This window comes from Peromyscus leucopus, chromosome 2 (assembly GCF_004664715.2).
Source record: "Peromyscus leucopus breed LL Stock chromosome 2, UCI_PerLeu_2.1, whole genome shotgun sequence".
NCBI lineage: Eukaryota > Metazoa > Chordata > Mammalia > Rodentia > Cricetidae > Peromyscus > Peromyscus leucopus.
Window position 1 is genome coordinate 146755780 of NC_051064.1, and position 25931 is coordinate 146781710.

The window sequence follows — 25931 nt, forward strand, 5'->3', positions numbered from 1 at the left end:
GATCCTACAAGAAGGCAACTGTACTGGCTGGCAAGCCGAGCAGACCTGCAGTCTGCTGAGTCAGCTGCTTCCCTACAGGCTCACCTCCCACGCTGGGACAAGCACAACCTCTTTCTGCTGACATCGAGACCGAGGCCAAGCAGCCTCCAGAGCTTGTGATCTGGGAGCTCAGACCCTGCACAGCTGTCCACCATGCAGAAGCTCTGCCCTCCCCAGGCCCGAGAAACACCTGTAGTTCCCTGCCAGCTCACCCTTCACCCTCACTGCTGTGGCGTTCCTGCCAGGCTCGCGTTAAGAACATTTTATTGCCCCCTGGTTTTCATTATTAATGAAAAGGGACCAGAATGATCTTTCCTAAAGTTCAGAGAGTCTATAAAGACTAGAAGCTGAAATGCCATTTTACTCGTTTTAGAGATGTGTGATACAATTCTGTCTGTGGCAAAATGAAGAGAGAAAAACTCAGATGCAAAAGCCTCTTTTGCATAGCATGGCTTCAAGGGTAAGAGACTCCACCAAAGCAGTGCACACTGCCTCCCACCTCCAGCCCTCAGCATCTGTCTCCTGCCCACTCTGCGTCCAGGAGACTCTTCTATCACTGCACGCCCCAGTGTCCGAGGGCAGAATACAAGGCCAGCAACTTGATGGCTCCAGGTGGGAAGGAAGATGGAAAAAGCTTTTTGAAAAATTACTGCATTTATTTACCTACTTATATGTGAATAAGGGCATGAATGCACACATGTGTGGAGGTCAGAGGACAACTTTCCTGAGTCTGTTCTCTCCTTCACTACATGGGTCTCAGGGATCAAACTCAGGTCATCAGGTTTAGTGGCAAGTGCCTGTACCCACTGAGCCAGCTTCTCGACCTGAGTAAGCTATACAACTGGGGCTGGAGACATGGCTTAGTGGTTATGAGTACTTGCTGTTCTTCCAGAGGACATGAGTTTTGCTCCCAGCATCCACACAGCAGCTTACAACTGTCTGTAACTCCAGTTCCAGGGGATCTGATGCCTCTGTCCTCCAAGGGCACTGCACTAATACACACACACACACACACACACACACACACACACACACACCCCATAATACATAATAAAAAGTAATATAAATAAATCTTTTTTTTTTATTAAAAAAAAGCTGCACAACTACCAGACAGCATGGTCATACCTATAATCCCAGTATTTAGGAGGCGGAGGCAGGGAGATCACAAGTTGGAAGGTAGCCTGGGCTACATGACAAAAGTGAGAGTGAGAAGGCTAGAGAGAGCAAGATCAAGAGCATCCTGCTTCTCTCAGACCCTGACCATTGATGGCTCTTCCCCGAAGGCTCCATCACCCAAATGGTGGAAGGGAGAGCCCCACCATCACCACAGCCCTGGGAGCTCTGTAAAGGACATAGGACAGCAGGGACCATCCTAAACACAGGAGCATCTCTGGGACTGGGTCTCTAAGACACAGGAGGGGACAACTGTTGTGAATTTGACACCCCCGTCACCGTCACACACTGCATTCTGAAGCGGCCTGGGCACTGATGGCTGCCTGAAGGTCTGCTCAGAGGCTCAGGCCTGGGGCAGCTGTTGGGACAGTGGCCATGGTGGCAGAGAAGCATCTCCAAGGCCCTGAAGCTATTCTCTGAACACCAACAAAACCAACACTGCCTGGTTCTTTCGCTCTATCCAATCAACAGCAGAATCCTCTTAGCACACGGAAGGGACAAAAGCAGGCCGGAAGATGCAGAGGATCACAGGTAGGACACAGCCAATTTGAGCTGAGGAGTACGGTCTCATCTGCTCATCAGCAACAGGCCTGGAACTCGGCATGTGATCATTCTGCTGAGACAATATACTCCAGTGACTGCCCTTGGGAGGCTGGCGGCCCAAGCACTGGGCAGAGCAGTGGCAGTGGCAGACATCAGCTAGACAGGTGGACTTCCCTCCTTGCTCATCGGGGCTGGAACTGTGACTCTACAGTGGTGGGCCAAGCTCCTCAAAGCTGCCTGCCAGCTCCACTCAGAAGCCACCCTGAAAATTAAATGACAAGACAGGCTCACTCAGCAGGACCCTGGACAAAAGCCAGTCTACAAACCAGCACCTGCCAAGGTGTGGAGTCGCTGGGTCTTTTGCATAGACAGCAACTGAAGGTTCTGCAGACCAAGCTAAGCCGGGCTGGCTACAGCACAAGCACACAGAAGCACCTGGCTGTAGATAGCCAATGTGAACACAGAGAGAACTGAACCTAGAGGCCAGCATCTATAAAGCAAGATATCACAGCTCTGCCAGCTCAATTTTAGCTCTTCTACACGATGTTGATTTCTGGCAGCTTATTATATACTGGGCGTGTTATGTCACATCTGAAGGCAAAGAACTTGAGACTAAGTCGACAAGCACCAGTCACAGCCAACAGATCCCAGGCCTGGCTTCACATGCACTTCCAGTGAGAATGATCTTTTCCATTTTTCATGGGGCTGTGATGCTACTGGCCATGTCATCTGTAGGCAGGAAGGATGGTAAGCAGTGTGTCCACATCCCCTCATCACAGCTGAAGACCTCCAAGCTCTGAGATCAGGGGCAGTGAAATCAGATGCTCAGAGGCTGAGCCCAGGAGCTGAAGACCAACTCAGGCAACATGGGATGGGGTCTGGACAAGCAGAACCAGGGCTGGAGGGACAGCTCAGGAAGGAGCATGTGCCTAGCACTGATACCTTAAACAAAGGAAAGAAAAGCAAGCTGTGGTGGCTCATGCCTGTAGTTTTAATCTTTGAAAAGCTGAAGCTTGGCTTGAGTTTGAGGCCAGTCTAGACTACAGGATGAGACCTCTCTCTCTCTCTCTCCACACACACACACACACACACACACACACACACACACACACACTTCATTATACACACACACACACACACACACACACACACACTTCATTATACACACACACACACACCAGCCTAATTAAAAAGAATCCAGAAGAGTTCAGAAATAGATCGTGTTGATGACTAACTGATTTTTAACAAAGAAGCCAAGGTCACCCTGTGGGAGAAAGGACAACCGTGAGACAATGGTGCTGGGACAAGGGACAATCCACTAGAAAAAGTCAGGAGTTCACACTGTATCAGAAGTTAACGCTACAGGGGCCACATATGAGCAAAGAACAAAAACTACACAGATTCCACATAGAAACAGAAAACACACAAGTCAAGGCTTGGGACAGACAAAGACATAAAAGTATGGGCCATAATGTAATAAAAAGCTGAACGGCCAACAGCTAGGCAAAGGTATAGGTGGGATTTCTGGGGAGAGAAAGGAAGAGGAGGAGGAAATCAAGAAACAGGGGAGACACCAAAGACATGGAGGGAGTTGGACATGCAGAATGAAAGAAAGGTAGAAAGCCATGAAGCAAAATGTAGATGAATATAAATGGGTTAATTTAAGTTATAAGAACTAATTACTGGAGCAAGCCTAAGCTAAGGCCTAGCTTTCATAATTAATAATAAATAAGTCTCCATGTCATTATTTGGGAGCTGGCTGGTGGGACAGAGAAAGACTCGTTACACCATAAAAGTCAAAACAACTCAAAAAAATGGATGTCAACAAAAGGCACCATCACAAAAATGAAAAGGTGAGCCACAGGCTGGGAGACAAGAGATGCAAACAGGGGACTAGATATAGACACGCTCTTACAACTCAACAAGGCCGCTTTGAAAAGGGCAAAAGACTGTGAGAGTCTCCATAAAAGACAGAGGAATGACCAGTAAGAACCTGAAAAGAGGGGGCTGGAGAGGTGGCTCAGGAGTTCAGAGCACTGGTTGTTCTTGCAGAAGAGCCAGGTTCTGTTCCCAGCACCCACACGGAAACTCACAACTATCTCTAACTCTAGTCCCAGGGGATCTGATGCTCTTTTCTGGCCTCCACAGCACCAGGCACACATGTGGTGCACAAATCTACACACAAGCAAAACACTCATACACACAAAAATAAGTAAAAACAATTTAAACCTGAAAATATGATTGGCATCATTAGTCTCTCTATGAAATGCAGAATTAAAACTACAGTGAGGTTCTGTTACCAGAGAATACCAGATTCCAGCAAGATATGTGGAACTGCCAAACAAACAAACAAAACCCCTAAAACTCTCCTAATGGGAGTCAGTGAAGATGGCCTAGGAGGTAAAGACACTGGCCACCAAGTCTGTCCTGAGTTCAGTCTTCAGAACACAGACTGTAGGAGAGAGCTGACTTGCTCTTTGGTCTACTCCATGGGGCTCCCCATGACATAATGCTCCCCCTCTTCTCTCTCTCTCTCTCTCTCTCTCTCTCTCTCTCTCTCTCACACACACACACACACACACACACACACACACACACACACACACAGGGTGGGGAGGGGATGAAATCTGGACTCCAGCATGGGTCAACTCTGAAAGCATTTATGGTAATAAACTAAGCACAGAAACTACACGCATGTAACTGACCATAAATGAAGTCTGTGAAAAGGCCCAGCTGTGGTGACAAGGCATAGACTGGTGTTAACAGGAATGAGGTATGGGGATAAAGGCACAAAGAAGCTCTTTAGGAGAATAGAAATTACACACACCTCTTTTGGAAGTTCCTACATTGTGATTGGCGTGATGGTCGCACAAATAAAGTGAGTTATAATTTATCAAATAGGATACTGAAAACCCAGGACTCTTACTGCATTCATGTTACACCTCAGAAAACTGATTAGAAAGAAGATAACTAAGATTCAGAAATCAGAAACTTGGTATCCAGCAATTCCATGCTAGACACCATCCATCCAAGCATGTGTCCACATAAGATTTGCACACCAATGCTCTCAGCAAGCAGCATTATACATGTTGGCCAAAACAGGGCCAAAGACACAGCTTAGCAGTAGAGTACCTGCCAAGCATGTACAAGGCTTCAAGCCCAACTCACGCTATGCAAAAAAAACAAAAATATGAGCAGGAGATCACCTAACTATCCATCAACTGGTACACAAAATAAGGACCATTCATACAATGGAATACTAACCAGTAGGGAAAAGGAACACTGCAATGTGGTGAATCTCAAAACCATTAAGCTAAGAAAAAGAAGCCAAGCATAGAAATCACCTACTCTGTAACTCCATTGACCTAAAATGCCCAGAAGAGCTGAATTTATGGTAATGGAAAGTAGACTAGTGATTGCCTGGGGATAATGGTAGGAACAAGGATTAATAGTGAATGGGTCCAAAGGGCCTTATAAGAGCATAAGAATTCTCTAAAGCTGGTCAATGACAATGGTTGTTCCCCAGTTGAGTTACTAAAAACCATTGAATTGTACACCTGAAATGGATGAGTTTTGTGATATATAAAATTCCAATAGTTCAGCCGGGCGGTGGTGGCGCACGCCTTTAATCCCAGCACTCGGGAGGCAGAGCCAGGCAGATCTCTGTGAGTTCGAGGCCAGCCTGGGCTACCAAGTGAGTTCCAGGAAAAGGCGCAAAACTACACAGAGAAACCCTGTCTCAAAAACCAAAAAAAAAAAAAAAAAAAAAAAAAAAAAAAAAAAAAAAAAAAAAAATCCAATAGTTCTAAAAAACATGGTTTGAGGGGCTGGTGAGATGGTTCAGCAAGTAAAGCTGCTTGCTGCCAAGGCTGAGGACCTGAGTTCAATGCCCAGAAGCCACATGACAGAAGGACAACTAACTTCTACACGTTGTCCTCAGACTTCCACACATGTACTGTAGTATGCATGTGCACACAGGCATGCACATACATGTTGGGGAATATTATTTTAAGGTGTGTGACTTTTGTTTACATTGTTACATTGCATTTGTTTAACTCTGTGAAGCTGTGTTACTTTGCCTGTGTAAAACACCTGATGGTCTAATAAAGAGCTGAATGGCCAATAGCAAAGCAGGAGAAAAAATACGTGGGTTTGGCAGGCAGAGAGAATATATAGAAGGAGAAATCTGAGAGGAAAAAAAGAAGTAGCCAGAGAAGGAGGAGGACTCCAAGGGCCAGCCACCTAGCTACACAGCAAACCACAAAGTAAAGGTAAGATTTATAGAACTGCGAGAACAGGAAAAGCCCAGAGGCAAAAGGTAGCCAGGATAATTTAAGGAAAGCTGGCAAGAAACAAGGCAAGCTAAGACTGGGCATTCATAATTAAGAATAAGCCTCCATGTATATTTATTTGGAAATTGGGTGGTGGGCCTGCCAAAAGAGCAAAGACAAACAACAACATTTTGGCTAACCAACTTGGGGCTCTTGAATTTTCATAGGGCCTGAGAAAGCCTGAAAAGGAAAAAAAAAAAAAGAAAGAAAGAAAAGAAAAGAAAAAGAAAAAGGACAGGGCTCATTTAAGAGGCACTGCTATTCAGCCAACATCACTAAATAAAAGCAAGCTAAGTAAAAAACGCTTGTGGCAGGTACGAGCTTCCTATAGCTAGGAAGGTTGAATGCAGGTCCTGGTCAGACAAACCTCCTCCCAGCCTCGAGTTTCACGCTTGTTTTTCATGACCCAAGAAGCAGGTGGAGCCAGCTGAGAGCCGGGTGTGGAGGATCCAGGTGTAGGTTAGCAATTTAAGAGTTTGCTCATAGGGTCAAAAAAGGCTGAAGATACACAATAAAAGGTCCAGATGGAAAAGCTCTGAACAGGTTATAGTGTGTTTTACAATGGGCCTAGGCTTAAGAAAAGAAAAAGGGTATAGTCATAGAAAAAAAACGAATAGTTTAAAAATAATAATGAAGTCTTTAAAGAGAGAGTAAAAGTAATATAAAACAAAAAACCACATAAGATGAGAAATATACAGGGAGTCTGGATCCTGCATGTTATTGTGCTGATTTTGAATTTTTTGATTATTGAAAAGCAAAGGACAGCTGCCGAGAGTCCTGGAATTGAAAAAGGGACTGTTGAAATAAATCAGCCTATATACTTCAGGAATGCCTTAACTTTTAAAAAGTCAAAAAATGTATTTGTCAAATGGAAATCAAAAATGCTTTGGAGTTTTGTTCCCACGGGAGATGAGAGGCTGTGGATTCCTTCAGGGTTAATATGGATCAGATTTGATCAGGCGAGACCTCCTGAATCTTGACAGGTGATATCTATCAGCAAAAGTTACTGTTGGTCTTCCCAGGACTTGGCCATTATCTCAAATTTTCTCTCTGAGACCCTAAAGATACTGCAGGAAGCAGTTGGGAGAAAACTATACTCACATTCCCAAGAGTTAGGGGGTGGGTTGGTTTTGGGTTATTTGGTGGGCTATGGATGTTTATTATCATTTAGGGGAATATAGTATATTGATACAAATTTAAAGCTATTTTTGTTACACTGTATATATGCTTCTACTCTTGTTTAAAGGACTTTTGTATATTGATATAAATTTAAGGTAATTTTTGTTACAACATATTGTGTGTGTGTGTGTGTGTGTGTGTGTGTGTATATATTTTTTTCTACTCTTGTTTAAGGTATGTACCTATGCAGTTCATTTAAAAATGTAAGATAAAGTTCTAGTTTCTGAAAGCTATTATTATAAATTATATAGAATAATCAAAAAACATATGTTAGTAGTTAGTCCTTTATAGCAACCAAATTTGTACATGTGTTAGGTATGTTTTTCAGGTTAAAAAGGTATATTTTAGATAGATGGTCTTCAAATACTTCAAAGACCTATAGAATATGGCATTTAAAATGTTTTGTTCATTTAAAGTTTTTTATGACATTGAGACACATCTGCTCCTGGCAGCACCAGTTTACTTTAGAGAAGATGATAGGCACTGAAGAAACTCCTTATGGAGTTTGCTTTCATTGTGGCAATGTTACCACTGGGCAAAGAAACTGTTCTTGCCTTTGACTGATGACAATGTGCTATGCAGACTGGACATGCAGGACACACAAGAAAAAAAAAACTGTTGAACTTTGCCAAAACAAAGTAGAACAGTCCTTCAAAATTCCTGCTTCACAGAAGAGTCTGTCAGATATTCTGCAGGACACAGAGAAAAGTGACTGATGAACTTTGCCAATACAAGGCAAGAAAGTCCTTCAAATTTCTTGCTTCACTGAGAATCAAGACACTATGGGCCTGTAGGCTGAAGACAGATGCACCAATGTTACAGAAGGAACTTTGGGTGACTGTCCAGGCAGTCAGATGTCTCTGTCATTGCTAGAGTTTTGGGGTCTTTGATGGAGTTGAAGACTAGACAGTTATAGTTGAAGTTTTCTTTAGTTATGACAGAGAGTAAATTAGGTATAAAACTTGAGATTCATTAAGATAGGATAGATAATGGAGTATTTTCTTTTAATTTGCCAGACACAAATAAACTAGAATTCATTACATTGTGAATGCAATCTTTAATTGGTAATTGTTCTTTTTGTATACAGTCTTATTATGTTAAAGTTAAAACCTTTCATTTTTTGTTTAGACAAAAAAGGGGAAATGTTGGGGAATATTATTTTAAGGTGTGTTACTTTTGTTTATGTTGCATTTGTTTAACTCTGTGAAGCTGTGTTACTGTGCCTGTCTATAACATCTGATAGTCTAATAAAGAGCTGAATGGCCAATATAGAGGCAGGGAAAGGATAAGCAGGGCTGGCAGGCAGAGAGAATATACAGAAGGAGAAAACTAGGAGAAAAAAAAATAAGTAGCCAGAGAAGGAGGAGGACTCCATGGGCCAGCCACCCAGCTACACAGCAAGCCACAGAGTAAGAGTAAGATTTACAGATATAAGAGGACAGGAAAAGCCCAGAGGCAAAAAGTAGCCAGGATAATTTAAGTTAAGGAAAGCTGGCAAGAAACAAGCCAAGCTAAGGCCAGGCATTCTTAATTAAGAATAAGCCTCCACGAGTATTTATTTGGGAGCTGGGTGGCAGGCCTCCCAAAAGAGCAAAAACAAACAACAACACATATACACACACACTTTTAAAATTAATGATAAATAAAATGAAAGACAAGAAAGTCAGAACTGGCTGCAGAGTGGCAGACTGACACAACAGGGCTCATCTCCAGAACCACCCAGCAACACCAGGACACACCTTTCTAGGAGAAAAGGGGTAGGTGTAGGTGTGTGCCATCAAAACTACACTCTTTTCCTTTTCAAAGGGTAACGCAAAAAGGCCAAAAGGTCTTTTCCCTCCCCACCAAGATGGTACCAAGTTCAAAACATCAGATCTTTCCCCCTTTAAGTGGAAGGCAAAAGAAACAAGGACTAATGATGCATCTATCTGACAGAGGACACAAGATGAGTAACAGGCAGGCGTGTCCCAAAAGGAGATGTGCAAGTGGCCAATAAGCACATGAAGGCACCGAATCTCAGCAGACATCATGGAAAGGGAGAGCGGGCAAGCAGAAGTAAGGCCTACACACACACTAAAATTGCCAGTGCTCCTACTAGAGACCACCAGCTGCTGCTGAGGCTAAGGCTGCTGGTGGGAAGCTGACACAGGACAACCACTTTGGAAAATGGTTTACCAGTTTCTTATAAGGTTAAACATACACTTAACATACAAACCAGCAATTCTCCTCGTAGGCATTCACCCAAAAGAGATAAAAGCACACACAGACTTGTACATGAATGTTCACAAGAGTTTTATTCATAATGGCTAAAAACTGGAAACAACCCAAAGTCCATCAGCTGCTGAGTGGATAAACAAACAGCGATACATCCTTCCATACAGTGGGATATAGCTTGGTAATAAAATGAAGCAACTTTTGACACACACAGCAACCTGGATGTATCTCAGTCCTATGCTGGGCAGAGAGACCAGACTGAAGTGTGCATGCCATATGATTCCATTTATACAAAACTCAGGAAAGAAAGATCTAACAGGCAGCAAGAAAAAGCAGAGCAGTGGTTGCCCTGGAGGCAGGATGGGGCTGAACTGACTGGAAATGGGGCACAAGGGAACCTTTCGGGGTACTGGAAATGTTCTGCAATGTAGTGATGGTTATATGAAGTGCACACTCAAAACTTAAATGGTGCAATTACGATGGGTGCATTTTATTTCATGTAAACTACCCTCATTAAAGGTCACACGCGCGTACACACACACACACACACACACACACACACACACACACACACACCCTGTTCAATGTTTTTCAAAGAAGTTAGTAGTGGCTGAGAACAAAACCCAACAATGCAGGTGCTAAAAGTTTTCCCCACCCCATTAGAGGCTGAAATCAAGGGGGAAATATGACCTCAGGATTCTAACACAGCCTGAAAATCCACGCCTGATAATGCTTGACTCATACAAAAGAATCTTAACATTTAGATGTTATAAAGAATGATAATAAAGTAGCAAGTCCTACCCTCCTAATACGCCAGCTGAACCTTTCTAAATACCATAGCACTAGCCACCAGAGCCTGCCTAGGCCCAGGTAACAGCACCCTGAGCGTAAGCATTCATGTCAGCTCTAACAACACCTTGCTGGGCACAGATGATAAGGACAGCAGGAGCGACCTGGACAGGCATAGTCCCCAATGTCTGCCCTCATTTGTCAGCCTCACGTAGATGGGAAGATGATGCAACCATGCTCCTGTCAGAAAGGAGGGGATGGAGAGGAGATGGCAAATCCTAGGTGTCCTTGGGAGGTAGCTGATCCTTTTCCTTCTTGTAGGTTGGTGGTGGCAGATGGGGCACTTAGGGCTGAAGCAGGTGGGCAGGACAAGATGGATGCCAGCAAGTTGTCAAGGATGCAGACCTGGGTCCCTGAAGACTGCAGAGCCTCCACGGTGAGCTTGATGCCCTACGTTTAGGTAGCAGAGAAAATCTATTTTCTGAAATGTAGCCTTGACTTAGTGACATGCAAAGCCAGTTCAAGCCTCATCCTTTCAAGGCTCTGAAGACCACCATTCTGGAGTTGCAAACTGTTGTTCCTGCACACTGAAAGGAAACTGTCAAGGTCATCGCTGCGGAGCACAGAAGTGGCTAGTCGTCTCTATCCTTCCCCCAATGCCAGGGACCTCCTGAACGTAAGCCTGTCCTTCACTGTCTCCACAGCTTGCCCAGAGCAGCCTGCATAGACTGAGCATGAGAATGGTCCGGCTGATGGGCACTGTCATCAGGCATTTCTTCTCAGTTCTCCAGCACATTTCCACCACAGTTCACCCAGGCCACAAGCATTTCTAGACATCTGCAAAGTCAGAGCCTCGGGCCATTAGAGTTTTTAAAAAGCCTCAGGACTCACAGACTAATAGGAAAGACACTAAAATGAATATTTAAGTGCAGCGTGGTGGGGAGCAGGGGATTGCGAGAGCCACAGGGCAAACTCCATCAGGTCAGAATGAAGCCCTGGAAAGATGCCCTGAAGGAGTGGACAGAGGACTCCAACTACGGGGAAACGCAACGTGTTGCTGGACAAAGAGACAAGGAGGGCGAGGGCAGCTCAGGCAGGCATACTCCCCATGTCCGCCTCTGAAACAAACGACTAACATCAGTCCAACGACATTTCTCCCAATAGACAAGGCAGCTTCAGAAGCGACTGGCTATCACATGTTGCTGGTCATCCTCTGTCAGTGTGATGGCTTAGCTGTCTTTTTTTTTTTTTTTTTTGCTGCCTTCCCTAGCATGTTCCAGCTTCTCAGATCGCCCCGGAGATCCTTGAGGTCTTCATGTAGTTTCCTGTCTTGGCGCTCTTGTCCATCCTGTCAGAACACTGAACCCGTCACCCACCGGGTCAGTGAAGCTTTTGCTCTCAGGAGCGCCCCTTCCCCTCGTCGGCACCAGCCTCCTCCCTGGCCCTGCCTCCCAGGCACTGACATGCTGGCTTAACTGTCTTCCCCTAGACAGGGGCAACTGCAGGGAGCAGTCAGGCTTGTGCTATGGTTTGGCGCTGTTCCCCGGCGCTCTTGGAAGGTATCGAGAACGTCACTCTAGCGAGACCTTCAGCCACTGTGTGGTGACATAGGACCCCAGACCCTTCCTCTCCTTCCCTTCGTCTCTGGACATGACACGACGTCACCCAACACCTACAACCAGAGAGCCCAAACCAGCAGGTCAACCAATCACAGACAGGAACCATGTGCCTAAAATAACCTTTTTCTAAGTTGACTGTCTCAAGTTTTAGCAATGGAAAACTAACAGATCTTGTTAATGACCTTTTTGTCCCAGAGGTCTAGCACAGTCCCTGATACCTGGGAGTTACTCAATAGTGAGTGCTTGCTCGATGTGTTAAGATAATCGGGGTAAGTATACGTTACTAAACAGGGCTGAAACAGACACAAAGTGGGGGAGAATGCTCTCTCAGGACTCTCTGCCAGCTCCAGGCAACTAAAGCTCAGGCCAGCCTCTAAAGGGGTTCCATTGTCCATCCAAGATGAGGACAAATGCTGGAACCCAGTATCGTTCCAGAAAAATTTACACTGGCCCTGCTTATACCTCAGCACTCCTTGGTACTTATCCCTCTGGGTGGAGACAAGACAGCTCAGCACAAACCAGAGCTGAGCACGGGGCAGAACCCAGAACCTATCCACAGGGCTTGTGATGCACACACAGAGGCTTGATGCAAAGGCAAACACCAAAACCAAAAGGAGAAACAGAGGATAGGGTTTCTTCTTGGATCCTGCCTGGCTTTCTCTGAAGCCCTGGGAACACTGGTGTGTGCTCGCACTAGGTGACACCAAGCTTCCCTCGGTGACACTTCCTGCCACTTTCACAAAGCCTCCTGACTTCCTTAGCCCACATTAATTTTTCTCTTTTCTGTAATCTTACAGAAATTTTTGTCGGTATAATTAATTTTGGCATTAAATCACAACGTCTGATATTATTATTCTCTTTTTCTTAAGAGCCTGTAAAATTCTGAAAGATCATGCTTTGACACTCACATAATGCAGAGTTGAGCATCTAGTAGGTGCTTACACACTGAACCAAACAAGTACACTGGAGTCCTCCCCGTGTTCTCACACTGGCTTTCACTAACATTCAAGGTCACACACACTGGCCAGAAGGCAAAGACAGCAAAGGAGGTCCCAGCAGCCCCATGGCCGCCAGGCCAGGTCGGGAGATAAAGGTCTGCATGCTCGGCCTCTTCAGGTGTTCGCTGACACAAGAGCATTTGGGGATGGACCGAGGGAATCCCATTTTCTAGACTTGCGCTCAGAGATGAAATGTCCTTAAACAGCTGAGAAATGGGAAGGAAGGGCTGCTATGGATCTAGGCATAGACTCAGCAGGAACACACATGAACAGAGGCCATAAATCCCTCCCAGACACAGACAATGCCTCGGTGATAAGCATGCAGATTGCACACCTAGTTCAGAAACTCCCCTGAGTTTGCTTGTAATTAAGGGGGTTAGAGAGGTAAAAAAAATATATAAACCCAATTAATCATTTAAATATTTAAAGTCAGATTTTTTCCCTCACTCCAGGATTAGTATATTTCATAACGCCAGCAGCCGACAGCCCTGGTTTTTACTGGGGTTCATTTTAGAGCATGTTTAAACTAGTCAGATTGAGTGATGCTTCCAGCAACTAATCGCATGTCAAATAAAAGATATTTTATGTAATAAATTACCGCTACAAGTAATTCAAATGTCATTTATCAGTTTTATTATCAGTCAGGCAAAGTCTTGTTTCTCTATATTAATCAAAATCAAGCTTTTTTTTCCTTTTTTTTTTTTTTTTTGAGCAGTTTTGACACCTCTTGGCAAAAGTACAGAAGTGAAGAGCAGTCACCCCCAGAGCTGAAAGGAGTAGTGTAGCAGAACTCGAAGAATGAAGCTGGAGGATGACAACCGGAAACGCCAGCACTAAAAATGATCATCCCATTGTTCCGATGCTAGTGTCAAAGCAGGAGGAAGCCTGTCTCTAAGAAGATGCGTGTTATGTGAGGGCCAGGAGACGAACAGAGTCTAAGTCTGTAATCTTGAAGGAGACTGCAGAGTCAACTGCTGCTGCCGGCCAGAAAAACTACCAGTTAACTCTTTGCACTTCCAGAAGGCAGGCAGGCAAGCGGATGATGTTTGGTGCCAACTCTGTGACCGGGCAGAACAATTTGTTCCGAGCAGGAAGTTTTCAAGTAGCGGAGAGACCTGTTTGGTATTAAGCCGTGGGAGGAAACAGCTGGAACACAACAGATGTGCTTAGACAATTCTGCACCCCAGCTGCCACTGCCTATCCTTAACAAATCCCATTAAACGGCTGGGCTCAGAGAGACAACCCAGGAAAGTGTGGACACTTACTTAGCCTCTGGTTAAAAAGCATGCTTACAGCCCGAAGCCTACACAACAGATTGAGAGGATTTGGGCTGGCAAAGAGAAATGAGGCCCCTGCTCACAAAGGCAGAAGCCTGCTCCTGGGGTCTCAAAGGTCTTCATGCCAGCCGGTGGCTCAGGCTCCGCTCAGAGGGACAAGACACATGGGTGTATGTATTGTGGCTTCACCACTCGGCTTTACCCAGAAAGCAAAGGACTCTGTAAATACAACCTGTGATGCACGCAGCAGCCGACCCTCTGCCTGGCCCCTACCCGAACACCCTGCTGGCTGTGTCTGTTGGGGAGAGAGTCCCTACCTACCCAGCTGCAGGCAAGCCAGGCGGAAATGCGGATGAGGAAGAAGTAAAAGGGCTGCAGTCCCCGCTCTGGGATCAAATGAACCTGCCACTTTTGTTTTGTTTTGTTTTTCTTTTGGAGACACGGTTTCTCTGTGCAACAGTCCTGGCTGTTCTAGAACTGGCCTCAAAATCACAGAGATCTGCCTGCTTCTGCCTCCTGAGTGCAGGGATTAAAGGTGTGCACCACCATCACCCAGATGAACCTGCCATTTTTAAATACACCCTTTAAAATCTGGTCTTGAACTCTGTCTTAAATCACTTTTTGAAAATAAAGCAAAACTTGGAGATAATTAAAATGAAGACAATTTTAGAGAAGACTTGAAAGACAATAGAACCTGTGCTGAGTTATCCAAAAGAAACAAACCTGGGCTGTGTCTTACAGCTCTGGAGAGAACTGTAACTCCTTTAGACTTCTCTCGCATCCCTTACAGCAGAGGTGATGTGCTTGTTTGGATGGATGTATAGGATGGTATCTGTTACCACAGCAGCCTCCATTTAAAACAACAAACTCCCCTCTGCCCGGATCCCATGTCATTCATTACTAAAGGACCTTTGTACTTAATCTGAAACTCCCTGAGAATCTGTCACTACATGAATCTACACAGTAGAGTCAGGACAAGGGAGCGAAGGTTGACCTAAACCTATGAATATTGTTAAGAAAAAATAAAATTAGGAGACACAGTACTTCCATGGGTAAAGGAGAATCCATTCGCCACTCCCATGCCTGTGTTAGGGATCTGACATTCAAAACCACTGGGGTAAGAAGGCGGGAGAAGTGACCGTTTGCGTGGTCCAAGTGCCTGAAATCACACAACTGGCTGGCTTAGCATCCCGTGACCTTTGTCACATGAGTACAACTGGCTCTAGACAAATTTAGGTGTCCTGCTTTTTTATTCCTAGAAAAGCTAAGTTCTCCCAGTTTGCTGTGGTGGAGCCCTGCTCTTGGCCAGTGTCCTGAGTCCCAGGTCCCAGGTCAGCAGGAGGGGAGCCGGTGACTTACTGTATGGCTGAGGGATGAGGTGAGGGGACTGCACGGGAAGTACTGGCGTGGCCGGGCCCAAGGATGGAGGCTCGTCTGTAGCAGTGCCTGACTGCTGGAAAGCCAGGTCGATCTCGTCATCTGTCAGCCCTGGGGAGGAGAGCAAAGGACACAGGTGAGGACTCTGCCAGGAACCACACTGCAGCAAAATCTTCCTTTACAAAAAGGCCCCGACGGCCGCAGAGTGCCTTGCATTCAAGTTCGCTGCCTCCTCGATTTTGGATTCTTGGGAACCTCTCTCAGTTGCAATTTAACCTTAAGCGACAGAATATTAGCCTCAACACTGCTTCCAAATGTGGCTCATTCAATTTCCTTAATTTATCCTTGAGTTTATTGCTGCTTTTGAAGTCGCTCTGTACTGCAATTCTCCATTCTTCCCCCGAAAACAGATACCATCAACTGCAAATGTGGCTCATTTTAATCTGTAATGGTGTTAAAAAAAGAGGGGAAAAAACTAACAATAATGCATGAAAACAGACAGGGAAACAAAAAACTAATTATTGGGTGAGACGACTAATTAGTCTAGATCGTTTCCGAAGACGGGAATAATTTGCTTTATTTTATGACAAATGCAGAAATAAAAAGAAAAATCAGGACTGACTGTGATTAGTATGAATGGGATATAGAATGTAAAGAAGAAAATAAAACAAGAAAACAGATCAAAACAAGACCAGGCCCACACTCTCAGATGATTATTGCTCTACCCTATCACGGGCTGCCTGGACCGCCTTTGGCTAGTTTCTCTTCCCCCTTTTTTCAATCCTCTGACGCTCTCAACTACAATGCACATGGGCATCAGGAAATCGCAGGGCGCCATCTGCAGTGGCTGTAGCATGCGGAAAGGATTTTCCCAAGAAAGAATGGAAGGCGAGTGAAAGCCCACCAAGACCCTAATCTTAGCAGGCTGAGAGCAGAGAGTCTGTGAGCCTGAGGCTGACTGGGTGACTAGTGGTGAAGGATGAGGGCACAGAATAGTAGGAGTGAGTGTCGAGCCCGGTGTGTGACGAGCTTCCCCCAGGGCCCACTCAGGGAATAACAGTGTGTACAAAAGAGATCCACCACAGTGGCTGGGAAGGCAGGTAAGCAGTCACTGCTAGTGTGACGACTCAAGCTGGTCCAGACTCAAGCTGGTCCAGGCTGTTCCGGGCATCCCAATAGCCAGCAGAGAGGCAACACAGAGCTTTTAAACCAGGGTGAGAGCTTTTCCACATCTGGTCGGCAGCTCTCCATTAGAGGCCCACAGCATGGTATACTTGCCCCTAGGGGTGGATGAAGCACAAGGCAGTTCTGAGGATCAGCATCTTCAAAGAGTGGTGCCTCGCACTCTGTGCCTGGGGGCTAATACATGGTGCACATTAATGCTTTAGAGCTCAGCTCTGCTCTGCATCATGTTGGCCTGAGTGGACTCCAGCTATCCCTCAGACTTTGCATGCCCCACCACAAATGGTCAAGGGAGTGCCTCAACTATTCAAAATGGCTCTTGACCTTTTTCCTTTCGTTCTGCGGCAGCGCTTCCCTCTCCACACACATACGAGCTGGAGAGAAGTGAGCGAGCACTACTGCCGTCAGTCTAGGGTACTGTGGACAGCATTCACCCAGATTGGGGGGGTGCGGGTGATCGAGAGACAGAGCATCTTAGACTGGGGCTGGACAAGGTGCCCCACTTCTTTCATCCATAGCTTGCCACAAATGAGTTGTTTTTCCTATCATTTCTCCTCCCCAGAACAGAACAGGGATAAGACAGACAAGCCAGGCAAACTTGGAGGACACAGTTCCTTAGAGCCTGTGCCCCTTGGGCTCTTTCACCTGTCACTCACTGACAACTGCTCTTCCTAAACAGGAAGGAGCACTCCTCGCTAGCTAGCGCCGGAAGGAGGATACTGCTTTAACCAGTTCACAGGCCTCTCTCTGTGTGAAGCAAGCAGCAACCGCGACGTCAGCACAGGCTGCTGGTCACTGGTACACCATGGAATTCTATAAACCTGGTGGATCATGTGCCTTGTCAGCTGCTGGCTACAAACGAGGATAATTTTCCCAAAAGGAGCATTCAGTTGCATTCTCATTTTCCCTTTTGGCTCTTTCAAATATAAACAAGTACGATAATGTTTAGCGCTGGGGAAATATACAGCAAGTTACAGGCTGTGCCTCAGCCTTGCGAGCCGGAGCTGGATAAAGGAGCAGGACTTTCCGCCTGTTGTTCTGCCCTCTGGCCCTGAGCTTTTACGAAGCCTGTTTTCCTAATAAAGCACACCCGGCATTACCTCTGCGGAGCCCACCAGTGAGGCAATGGTTTAAATGCCATCAGCACTTCCTTCCAGGCTCTTGTTTCCCAGAAACCTTATTTGATGCTCTAAATCTACACTGGCTGGGATTCTTATATACCTAGTTCTCTAGGAGAGTCAGGGTTTTGATTTTGTTTTAATAAATAAGTCATTTTACTTAAAACAAAAGGGAAAGAAAACTTTAGAAAAAGAAAGAAGGAGCAAAGCATAACTTTAGAGTTGGAGAGTTATCTCAGCCATTGTACCCACTCAGCAGTGAAAAGCCTGAGGCAGAGGTGAGGAATGCCCAGATCAAACTTGTCCTGGAGAACAGTGGTGCAGGTGCCCACCAGTTACACACATCAGATGGCAGAGTCAGAACTTCAGTCTTGAGTCTGTTAAGGTTTAGAGAAGGATGAAATTCCTTTCTCCCCTGCCACCCTGGACCCCACGTGTAGGTAAGAGCTGGTAACTAGTTCATGGGGCTATAAAACATGAGGCTATAGACACCCCTGGGTCAGACCTGCCAACGATAACCTGCCAATATTTTAACAACGCCAGAGTGACAAACAGGGGCATCCATATGCTTCTCTGGGTGTCCACAGCTCAGGCAGCGCCGGCCAGTTTTAGGACTCTATTTACAGAGCCAGGCTGTCCACGGGGGATGCAGGAACACCAAGCAGAGGGTCACTCGCTTCTCCCTGAATCAAAACTAGCTGTCTCTCCAGCCCCTGGCTCCTGGTTCAGAGATGATCCTACCTCTGTGGCGAGCTGCTGCCACAGGACCCATGCATAAACATCCAGATGCCCTAGCCCCAGCTTTCCTGTTCACCCCAAGATAAACAGTGCAGATCTTTGATTGAGACCTTGCAGAATCCAAAAGGTTAAAAGGAATAATAAAGGAAACTGCCAATTGTAAGTGAATTATATTTGGCTCTGAAAGCCAAGGCACAGGCTATATTATAAAGGCATCTCTTTGTGTTGTTTACCATCACCCTGACTAATGCAGACCTTTTTTGTTGTTGTTGTTTTAAATAATCTCATGCAAATTAGACACACACACTTCCTTCCAGTTGATTGCTATCTGTGAGGAATAATCTAACCACGCAGGGACTGAGCAATGGCTGAACAAAGCCGAGAACCAAGGACTTTGCCATCCTGTGAGTGAGAGAGCAGCAAGCCAGCCACCGCCTCCTAGCCTGCCTTTGGAAGAGTTAGCTCATTCTGACGAAGCTTACATTCTCCTTTTAGTTAGGCGTGGGCTGCTGCTACCTGACACCACCAAGACTTGGCACTTTAATCTCCTTCCAGTGACTTCCCTTGTACCACTGGGTGGTTTCTCTAGAGCTCCATCCTACCACCTATTAGTGGGAAAGAATACCTTCAGAAAATCCTGCTCTCTGGCTCTCTTGCTCCAGGAAGGACAAGAGAAGCAGGAGGAGAGGAGGAGCAGTGGCTGTGGCTGAGGACAGAGCAAGCTACCTCCCCAGCAAAGCCCTCCAACGGGGGGGGGGGGGGGGGGGGGGAGTGTCCCCGGCACCTTTCTTGTTCCCTTCAAACTACTTCTCCAAACATCAGGAAGTTACCACTGCTGCCCCGGTGCAGACAGGGGCCAGGGATTTCTTTTCCAACTCTTCTCCACAGGGGCTGCATTTAAAAGAAAGAGGGTGCATGCACCCGGTGATCACAAAGGCAGGCGGCACTGCTATCTGAACAGACTCAGGACAGCCACACTTGCCTACTTTTATCTCCTAGCAGATCAGCAAACTTCTTTTTCTGAAGGTTTCTATTCGAACGCAAACAAAAGCCAAGCACACCGGGGTGAACACGATGCCTCGCTGTCCTTTCCCAAGACTCAGGCCAAACCCAGTACCCAGAAGGGCTATGTTCTGTGGGGCTGGCTGCACAAGCACTTCTCCAAACAAACAATTCCACACTGACTCCAGGGCCGACTAGGCGCAGCTCTCCACCTGACTCTGGAGGTGACGCTGGGAATGTCTGTGGACATGACAGACGACAGCAGTGTTCTCTGCATTGTGCGAGGGCAGACAACCAAGACAGAGAGCTAGGGATGGTTTGAAAATGTGCAAGATAGTAAACCCCAGCAGCACCTTCCAGGCTGAACTGAGCTTTACAATCATACGGTAGAGAATGAGAGGAACTTGGTGTGTGTGTGTGTGTGTGTGTGTGTGTGTGTGTGTGTGTGTGTGAGAGAGAGAGAGAGAGAGAGAGAGAGAGAGAGAGAGAGAGAGAGAGAGAGAGAGAGAGAGAGCGACCCAAGGCCCATAACCAAGGGCAGCAGCCAAGGGCCCAGAATTCAGATCGTCTTCCTCCATCTACAGCTCCTCAATTTCTGACTCATCTGGGACTCTGGAGACTGAGCGGGGGTCACCTCTCTCAGAACACAACTAGTTATCTGCCTGGCACATTCGGGAGATGAGGCAGGAAGACATCTGGCTAAAGATATGCCCCAAATTAAAAGAAAAATCAACTATCTCAGAATGGGTTCGGGGAGGGGAAAGGGAAAAAGTATTTTTATTTTATTTTATTAACATTTTGTTGGAACAGTAGAGTACAATAAGGACTCTTGGAGCCTCTAAAAGTCGTTGGATGACCTGTAGACCCCTATTTCCCAGTGCCTTGTATAAAATTGAATTTTTTAAACATAAATTACACGTAATGACGACACTGTAAAAACTAACAGTAATGGAAAGCTGTGCTGTATTTCATTAGCCTGTATTATTCCGTGCCACCTGATCCAGCCGGGCCTTGTTTATGAGTTAGTGTGCTAGCAGATGCCGATGGAAGCATTTGCTTCGACCTTGCTCTTCTCATTGGGGCATGAAATTACGACGGCAGCACCTTGATATTACAGCCATAAATACAGTAAACTGCAAATTTAAGCCAACGGCTCCTATTGTCTCTGAACATAAAGCTGATCGGTATTTATTTAAAAGGAGAACAAAAAAAATATTATATATCACCTTGTTTATGGGGCCGCCCCACCCACTCTCTTACCCCTCCCCCGCTCCCCAACCTGTCTAATTCGCTAGGTTAAAATATTAAGCAAATCAGCCAAATACTTTCTTCTCTGCTGATAACTATTCCCCAAGCAACAAAACACAGTTTTTGAGAAAAACAGTTCTAAATATCACTAGCCTGAATCAAAGTTTTTATGGAAATGAAGCTGGAGGTAAGCTGGCTCCCACCATCTTGATACTAATGTATAATTTCAAGAACCGGACCAGAGCCTTTTCCCTCCTTAAACGAGGGGAGTCCGCACAACTCGGAGAAAAGTTGCTGCTGATGCCTTGGAACTGGATGCTCCCTCAGTATCCTGCTGCAAACTGTTCCGCAGAGCGACTGCTTCAGAAACAGCAAAACACTGTCTCCTGGCACCCAGGGGAAGAAAGATCTCTAACCACGAATGAAATTCTCATCTCAGCACAGAGCACTCGGACCTCTCATTAAAACTTGCACCGATCCCTTCCTTATCCCCGTGAACCATAAAGACAATCCATCCTTTAAATGTATCAAATGTGGAAGAAAACTAAACAAAGACAAAGGACCCTGGGAATCAGCAGGCACCTCTCCCAGTGTAAATCACCGAGTAAGAAGCCCGTGCGCGATGTATTTCACTGCCAGCTTACAGACTCAGAGACTGGAAGGCTTTTGCTTACAAGTCTAAAGAGAAGACAGGCTGCTTTCCTCACGTCAAGGAAGGAGGTCCCCGGGGAGACAGAGGAGCTGTGAACACTCTGCCGAATCCAGGTCTCTATCGACACAGCACACAGGAGGAGCATTTCAGCCGCAAACTAAATTCAAGTTGGGCTTTAGTTTCAAAGCAGACAGGCTGCGGTCTTAGGGCCTGAGCCCAGGAGTACAACGACACAGAGAAACCAACCAAGATCAAAAGTTTCTGCACACTTTCGGCAGGCTATTTCACAAGGCAGATGTACTCCCTTGGAGCCCTAAATTATAACGGCCACACCAGGCCCTGAGTTTAGCGCCTTCCACATAAGGAGGGAACTTTCTATAAAATTTATTGAGCGCCTCTGGGGAGCAATATACCTACTGAACAAGACGGACGTGAGCTGCCCCTCTGTTACACAAATTGAGTCTCTTGTATGAACGACTGAGAGGGGCTCCAGGCAGCATTCATGATGTCTGTTTCTAGATCTGTACAGCCTGAAGGGTGCCCCGCTTTCCTTCTAGTCCTTCTTTGGCTACACTGGAAATAATACAAAGAGGGGCTACTTTTTATGTCTGCCATCAATTCTGGAGGATTACAGACTACTGCCCATCACAGAGGACAGCCTCTAACACGCGGTCTTTAGCAACAGGCTGTGGCAGCCTCCTCCCAGGCCCAGGGGACGTGCAGTTATTTACAAGGCCAAGGAACTGACACTTCAGTGATACTTAAACTTCACTGTCTTAGAAGAGCCTGCGGAGACTGTTTGCTTTTTTAAAAACTGGATTTATTGATTTTATGTGTGAGTGGTTAACCGGCATGTATGCATGCGCACCACATGTGTGCAGTGTCTGCAGAGGTCCTAAGAGGAGGGCATTGGAAATCCTGAACTGGAGCAACAGATGGTTGAGAGCCATCATGTAAGTGCTGGGAACTGAAACTGGGTCCTTTGCAAGAGCAGCCAATGCTCTTAACCACCAACGTGTATCTCTGGCCCCTCGTCTGCCTTTTTAAATTTACATTTTATTTTATGTGTGTAAGCATTTTGTCTGCAAGTATGTCTGCACCATGTGCACACAGTGTCCATGGAGACCAGAAAAAGGCACTGGATCCCCAAGAAGGACTTACAGATGGCTGCGAGCCACCGTGTAGGTTCTGGGAATTGAACCCCGTCCTCTGGAAGAGCAGCCAGTGCTCTTAACCACTGAGCCATCTCTCCAGCCCTTTGTCTGACTTTTTAAACAATAGCAACTCATCTTCACTACCAAAGGAAGTCAGCACTGGAAGGAAACTCTTTCAGTTTAAAGGAAGTCCTTGCAGGTCTAGCCTGTTCTCTCTCTTCTCCCACCCTACCTTTTCTTGTATTCATGAAGAGACAAACAAACCCTACAGAAGCCGTTCGTGGTGGTGCACGCCTTTAATCTCAGTGCTGGGAAGGCAGAGCCAGGCAGATCTCCATGAGTTCAAGGCCAGCCTAGTCTACACGGCAAGTTCCAGTCAAGGCACAGATAGTAGTGCCTTACCAGTCTCCACCCCACTCCCCCACCCCCATGTGTGAGTGGGACATCCTGGAGAGCCTGTGCCCACCTGTGCCCACTAACACCTGACACAGCACATCTTCAACAGCAAAGCTGTAGAACAAATCACCCACAAGGAGAACAGCAAAAAGGGACAGGAAAGCGGTGCAAAGTGACCCAGTGACAAGGCACAGACTGTTAGTCACAGACAGGGGCAACAAGTGTTGGAGCGATGTTGGTTGCCACAGGTAAGGATGGCACACCGTGTATTTTCTAAAGCTGGAAGAGAGGATTTTGAATGTTTTCACCATAAAGAAATGATTCTTTGAGGAAACAGGTATGTTACTCTGATCTGAATATTATATATACAATATACACACATCTCAAAACATGATGTGAGACCCTAAAAATGTTCACAATTTAAAAAAAATATGAAGCTGGGCATGGTGGCTCATGCCTGTAATCCCAGCACTCAGGAGGCTGAAGCAGGAGGGCTAGAATTTGAGACCAGCCTAGAATACTGAGTTCCAGGCCACCCTGAGCTATACAGAGAGACCCTGTCTCAAAAAGAAAAGTGGGGGGGGCACTTACTGGTTAAGAGCTCATAGTGTTCTAGTAAAGGACCTGAGTTCGGTTACCAGCACCCACATCAGGCCATTTACAACTTCCTGTAACTCTAGCTCCAGATCTGATGCCCCCTTATGGACTCATGAGTACACGTGCGCGCAGCGCGCGCGCGCACACACACACACACACACACACACACACACGAAACTACAAAATAATAAATCTTTTTTTAAAAGCTTTAAAATAAAAACAAAAATGGTAAATGTTTATGTACCACTTAAAAAGATTTAAAAGTATAAATTATTTGTAAAAACTGTATGTGTCAGTCTGGGGGCTGTGGCACACGCCTTTAATCCCAGCACTCTGGAGGCAGAGGCAGGCGGATCTCTGTGAGATCAAGGCCAGTCTGGTCTATAGAGCGAGAGCCAGGACAGGCTCCAAAACTACACAGAGAAACCCTGTCTCGAAAAACCAAAACAAAAAAAAAAAAAAAAAAAAAAACAAACAAACCAAACCCAAACTGTATGTGTTTATCTATAGACTTAGCCATACATGAACTTAGCTGTGGATATGCATAATGCAGAAAGAGGATGGTGAGAACTGAAAATATGGGTGAGGCATAGAGAGGGGCTATCAGCTGGGGGCAAGACTGAAGGCAGAATTTCTACTGCATACCCCTGTGAATTATGAGATATATATATCCAACACATTTTATTCATATGGACAAACTAATGTTTATTTTATTTTATTTTTTTAAAACAGGGTCTCGTTATCTCAAGATGGAGAAGAAGGGAATATAGAGCAATGATTTCCTAAGTACAGAGTTTCTGTTTTGTGTGATGGAAAAGCCCCACAAATGGACAGTAGTATCAGGATATAATATCATGAATATAACAAATCAATACAATTAATGTAATTAATGACGATCATAAATATAGTTATTGAATGAATAAAAAAATAAATAAAGGCATGAGCCATCATGCCTGGCTTCCACCATCAAACCACCCCCCCCACCCCCTGCAAAAAAAAAAAAAAACAAAAAACCAGGGTCTCACTATAGCCCTGCCTGGTTTGAAGCTTGCTATGCGAACCAGGTTAGCCTTGAACTCACAGAAATCCACCTTCCTCAGCCTCTTGAAAACTGAGATAAAAGGCATGTGCCACCATGCCTGGCTGGATTATTTTTAAAAATAAATGTCTAGAGGCAGAAACACCAAAACCTTGATGCTGAACACAGTCACTTAGAATGGTTACCCTGTTTTCTAGAAGAGAAAAACCAAGACAGAAAAGGTGCAAAGCGGTGCCTTGCACCTGAGACTGGAACAAGACCACATTTCAAAGTTCTTGCTGCAGCCATAGTAGCAAGTCTAAGGTAGCTTTTTTTGAAAATGTGTTTTTAAAAGGCGAACATCTGTCCAATCCTGACACATTTTGGCTGCCCAACTGCTTCTTTCAGCTCCAAATATTTCCTTCAGCAATAGAGATGTTTGTACCACCACTGAAACAAAACAAGTATGTGCTTTGCAATGAGGAATGGCCACCACGTTCTCAAGACAGCCTGATGTGGGAAGCACCCCCACTCTGGAGTTGCTGGCCTCCACCCTAAAGGAAAGCCTCATCATGGTACTTCAGTGCAGTGGGGCTCACTCTTCAGTCACCTGCTGAGTGCCACAAATGTTCCTTCAGAACTTCCTTTTACATCCTGAATCTTGAATCCGTAATTGGAAGAAAGGTTTATTATTTGATATTCAACTTACTTCCCCAAATTTAAAATGGCCAGGGACCCATAAGTATTTTAAAAAGACCTCAACATTAAGCTATACTCACATTAAAACACTTCAGGACTTAATAGGTCAATATATAAATGATTTTGTCACCAGCTTTGTGTGTAGTTCAAATGCATGTGGTATTGCATTCTCCTCCCCTGAGAAGCAGCCCACTGCAAGACAGGCTGGAACCTAGCCCAGGCTCCTCTCCTCTCTACAATCATTGGAAGAACAGGCCAAATCTTGCTCAAGTACAAAGTCCCTGACTTAAGTCTACTATTCAAATGCACTGGTATAGCTATGAACTCTGATTATTATTATTATTATTATTATTATTATTTTACATAGTGTTGGTTGCTGTCTGAGGGTGTAGTGGAAGCACAAACTGAGACCCTTCTGAAAGACAATTTGGTATGCTGCCTCAATAATCTAAAAATGGCCACAACTTTTGACTCAATGATTTTACTTTTGACTCAATGATTTTACTTTTAAGACATAACAACAGAACAAAATAGTATGGACCAAGATGGTTTATCATTTTTTTCCCCCTAGAACTGAGGATTGAACTC

At 45.5% G+C, this 25931-nt stretch overlaps 1 protein-coding gene across 1 annotated transcript in view; it reads right to left on the reverse strand.

Annotated features, from left to right (window-relative positions):
• Pex14 (peroxisomal biogenesis factor 14) overlaps positions 1–25931 on the reverse strand; it is a 146292-nt gene that overhangs the window by 13838 nt on the left and 106523 nt on the right. Inside the window, exon 4 of the mRNA XM_028893644.1 lies at positions 15522–15650. Coding sequence (XP_028749477.1) covers positions 15522–15650 — 129 coding nt within the window. The remainder of the gene's footprint in view (positions 1–15521; positions 15651–25931) is intronic.